We start from the raw sequence: 4,337 nt of genomic DNA on the forward strand, positions 1-4,337 counted from the left end.
CCTGGGTGACTTCAACCTCAACTCAGAGTCCACCCAGTCTACCTTTCTCTCCCTCCTCTCTTCTTTTGACCTTACCCTCACTCTTTCCCCTCCCACCCACAAAGCAGGCAACCTTCTTGACCTCATCTTCACAAGGAGCTGCACAACAACCAACCTCTCTGTAACACCACTCCATATATCTGACCACTCCTTCATCTCTTTCTCTCTTCCACTCTCCTCTAACACCCATCCATCTCTCCCACCATCCACTGTCACCTGTCGACGGAACCAACGCCACCTGTCTTCCTCCACCCTCTCATCTACAATCCTCTCCTCCCTACCATCTGCGGAGTCTTTCTCTCGACTGTCTACCGATGATGCGGCTACAACTCTCATGTCCTCCCTCTCATCTTCCTTTGACTCTCTGTGTCCCCTCACCACCAAACTAGCTCAGGCCTCCCCCCCCAGTCCTTGGCTTTCTGATGCTCTACGAGCTGTCCGAACCGAACTGCGGGCAGCGGAGAGAAAATGGAAAAGGTCCTGTCTCCCCAGTGATATGGCTTCCTTCCATGCCCTCTTATCATCTTTCCATTCCTCTGTCTCTCTAGCTAAATCTTCCTTCTTTCACTCGAAAATTAACGCGGCCGCCTCTAATCCCCGCAAACTGTTTTCAACTTTCTCCTCTCTTCTGGCCCCCCCCCCCCCCCACCCCCCTCATCACTCACACCTGATGACTTTGTCTCCTTCTTTGAAAAGAAGGTCGATGCTATTCGCAATTCCCTCTCCCAACCCTCCACCCCTGCTGACCCTCCTACCCTCCCCAACTCCCTAACCTCCTTTTCTCCCCTCTCTGACGCCGACACGCTGAAACTCCTTACTTCCCACCGCCCAACCACCTGTCCTCTTGACCCCATCCCCTCTCCCCTCCTACAATCTATATCTGAGGACATTCTCCCTTTTCTCTCCTCTCTAATCAACACCTCCCTCTCTTCCGGCACCATGCCCTCTTCCCTGAAGAGGGCCAGAGTCACTCCCCTCCTCAAAAAACCTACTCTCGATCCCTCTGCCCTGAACAACTACCGGCCTGTCTCTCTTCTTCCCTTTCTCGCTAAAACCCTGGAACGGGCGGTCTGCTCCCAACTGTCCACTTATCTTCTCCACAACAATCTCCATGACCCCAACCAGTCTGGCTTCAAGAGTGGCCACTCCACTGAAACCGCCCTGCTCGCGGTCACTGAGGCACTCCACTCTGCTAAAGCAAAATCCCTCTCCTCTGTCCTCATCTTCCTCGACCTGTCGGCCGCCTTCGATACAGTCAACCATGAGATTCTGCTCTCATCGCTGTCTGGGATGGGTGTCACAGGTTCTGCACTCGCTTGGTTTTCCTCCTACCTCTCTGGTCGCTCCTACCAGGTGACTTGGAGGGGCGCACTCTCCGACCCTCAACCCCTACGAACTGGAGTCCCGCAGGGCTCGGTTCTTGGGCCTCTCCTCTTCTCGCTATACACCATGTCTCTTGGTTCTGTTATCTCTTCCCACGGCTTCTCTTATCACTCCTACGCTGATGACACCCAACTCTTCATTTCCTTCCCCCCTGACACCCAAATCACCACACAGATCTCTGCCTGCTTGGCTGATATCTCTGCATGGATGACTTCCCATCACCTGAAGCTCAACCTTGCCAAAACTGAGCTTCTCTACATCCCTGCTAAGTCCTCTCCGTCAATCGACCTCTCACTGACTGTGGAGGACTTTGTAGTTTCCTCCTCCCGTACGGCAAAGAATCTTGGGGTGACTCTTGATAACTGCCTCTCCCTGGCTCCACAAGTATCCTCCACTGCCAGAACCTGCAGGTTCTTTCTGTTTAATATACGCCGCATCCGTCATCTCCTGACGGAGAAAGCCACCCAGCTCCTAGTCCAGGCGCTCGTCATTTCCCGCCTGGATTACTGCAACTCCCTCCTAGCCGGTCTCCCAGCGTGCGCCATCAAGCCCCTCCAGCTGGTCCAGAATGCTGCAGCCCGCTTGATCACCAGTCAGCCCAGGTCGGCTCATGTCACCCCGCTTCTCATTGGCCTCCACTGGCTTCCTATTGCCGCACGCATCCGATTCAAGGCCCTAGTGTTGGCATTTCAGGCTGCTAAGGGGACTGCCCCACATTACATACAATCCCTGATCACTCCCTACTCCCCAGCTAGACCACTCCGGTCTGCCAGCTCTGGTCGCCTTACGATTCCCTCTCTACGGGCACCTGGCGGTCGAGCTGCACGTTCACGCCTGTTTTCCGTTCTGGTTCCTCAGTGGTGGAATGACTTGCCTACCACTGTCAGGACAGCAGAATCCCTCCCCCTATTTCGACGCAGACTCAAAACACACCTCTTCAAACTCTACCTTAGTCCCCCCTCCTGATTTACCCCGCCCCCCCCTTCTGATACCCCTATCCCTGTCTAACCCCCCCCCCCCCCCCCCCAAAAAAAAAAAAAATTGCACTTATGATGACGACTACATGTTTAGAACAGCAGTCCAGGTGTATTTTTCTAGTTCTGGATGTGATGCTTTGACTTGTGGTAGAACCTATGCACTTGTAAGTCGCTTTGGATTAAAAGCGTCTGCCAAATGACAAATGTAATGTAAATGTAATGTAACATAAAGCAGGTTGTGTTGCTGTAAAGTAAAGGTTGTGTTTGTGTGTCATTCCCAGTGAATCCCGTGTTGATGGGGCCCCTGCGTGGGGATAAGGGCCGCAGGGTGAAGCGGGAGCGTGGGGACAGGAGGAGGTGTGGTCTACGGGAGGTGCAGGTGAGTGTGACACAGCTGGGGCTGGGGTACGAGAGCGAGGAGACGCTGGTGTTCAGGTACTGCAGCGGCCGCTGCCTCCGACACAGACGCACCTACGACCTGGCGCTCGACAGCATCCAATCAGCCGGCCTGCTGAAGGAGCCCGCCCCCCACGTGCCCTGCTGCCGCCCGCTGCACTACGAGGAAGACTTCTCCTTCCTGGGGAACAACAACCAGTACTACACCATCCCCGAACTGTCTGCCCAGGACTGCGGCTGCGTGTAGCCTGCCTGCTGCCCCCTGCTGGTCCGGTGGCTACAGTACGGTTTGCGTGCGGTGGAGTTCCAAATCACCATGGATACTGAGGAGGCCTGAAGGCCTTGTGGGAGGGTTAGGGTGCTGTGACTGGGGAGGTACAGACATCGCTGGCTTCCCCTGCATACGTCTCTGTGTTTCAGACTGTTACGTCTGCATACGTGTCTGTGTCTCAGACTGTTACATCTGCATACGTCTCTGTGTTTCAGACTGTTACGTCTGCATACGTCTCTGTGTTTCAGACTGTTACGTCTGCATACGTCTCTGTGTTTCAGACTGTTACGTCTGCATACGTCTCTGTGTTCCAGACTGTTACGTCTGCATACGTCTCTGTGTTAGAGACTGTTACATCTGCATACGTGTCTGTGTTCCAGACTGTTACATCTGCATACGTCTCTGTGTTTCAGACTGTTACGTCTGCATACGTCTCTGTGTTTCAGACTGTTACGTCTGCATACGTCTCTGTGTTTCAGACTGTTACGTCTGCATACGTGTCTGTGTTTCAGACTGTTACGTCTGCATACGTCTCTGCATCTCAGACTGTTACGTCTGCATACGTCTCTGTGTTCGAGACTGTTACGTCTGCATACGTCTCTGTGTCTCAGACTGTTACGTCTGCATACGTCTCTGTGTTCCAGACTGTTACGTCTGCATACGTCTCTGTGTTTCAGACTGTTACATCTGCATACGTGTCTGTGTTTCAGACTGTTACGTCTGCATACGTCTCTGCATCTCAGACTGTTACGTCTGCATACGTCTCTGTGTTCGAGACTGTTACGTCTGCATACGTCTCTGTGTCTCAGACTGTTACGTCTGCATACGTGTCTGTGTTTCAGACTGTTACGTCTGCATACGTCTCTGTGTCTCAGACTGTTACGTCTGCATACGTGTCTGTGTTTCAGACTGTTACGGTGAATGATACCAAGTATGTGAAGGGTGAAATTCTTCCCTTCGTTCAGCTCTGATAAATAATCTACCTCATTTTCTCTGGAATGGATCCCCATTTTAACCCCCCCCTTTAAACATCAACGACAATGTCAGTACTCATCTTCATTAGTCCCTAGATGCGTCATTTGGGATTGAAATTAATCATAAATGTATACATGTATTAATATGTGTTAAACAAGACCAACAAATATAATTATCAGCGCATGCTGAAGATGAATATGATTTGTTATTTTCTGAACCTCGTATCACTGACGGTTCTGTTATGATGTCATCATCGCGGGATCATTTCACAGTCAAGCTTATCCGGATTTGTGTTT

The 4,337-nt window shown here is 51.9% G+C and overlaps 1 protein-coding gene across 1 annotated transcript in view; it reads left to right on the forward strand.

The window, feature by feature from the left end:
* LOC133129839 (neurturin-like) overlaps nucleotides 1-3,042 on the forward strand; it is a 4,092-nt gene extending 1,050 nt beyond the window's left edge. Inside the window, exon 2 of the mRNA XM_061244187.1 lies at nucleotides 2,681-3,042. Within this exon, the coding sequence (XP_061100171.1) occupies nucleotides 2,695-3,042 (348 nt within the window). The 5' untranslated portion in view covers nucleotides 2,681-2,694. The remainder of the gene's footprint in view (nucleotides 1-2,680) is intronic.
* Nucleotides 3,043-4,337: the final 1,295 nt, after the last annotated feature.

The sequence above is a fragment of the Conger conger genome, chromosome 5 (genome assembly GCF_963514075.1).
Source record: "Conger conger chromosome 5, fConCon1.1, whole genome shotgun sequence".
Taxonomy (NCBI): Eukaryota; Metazoa; Chordata; class Actinopteri; order Anguilliformes; family Congridae; genus Conger; species Conger conger.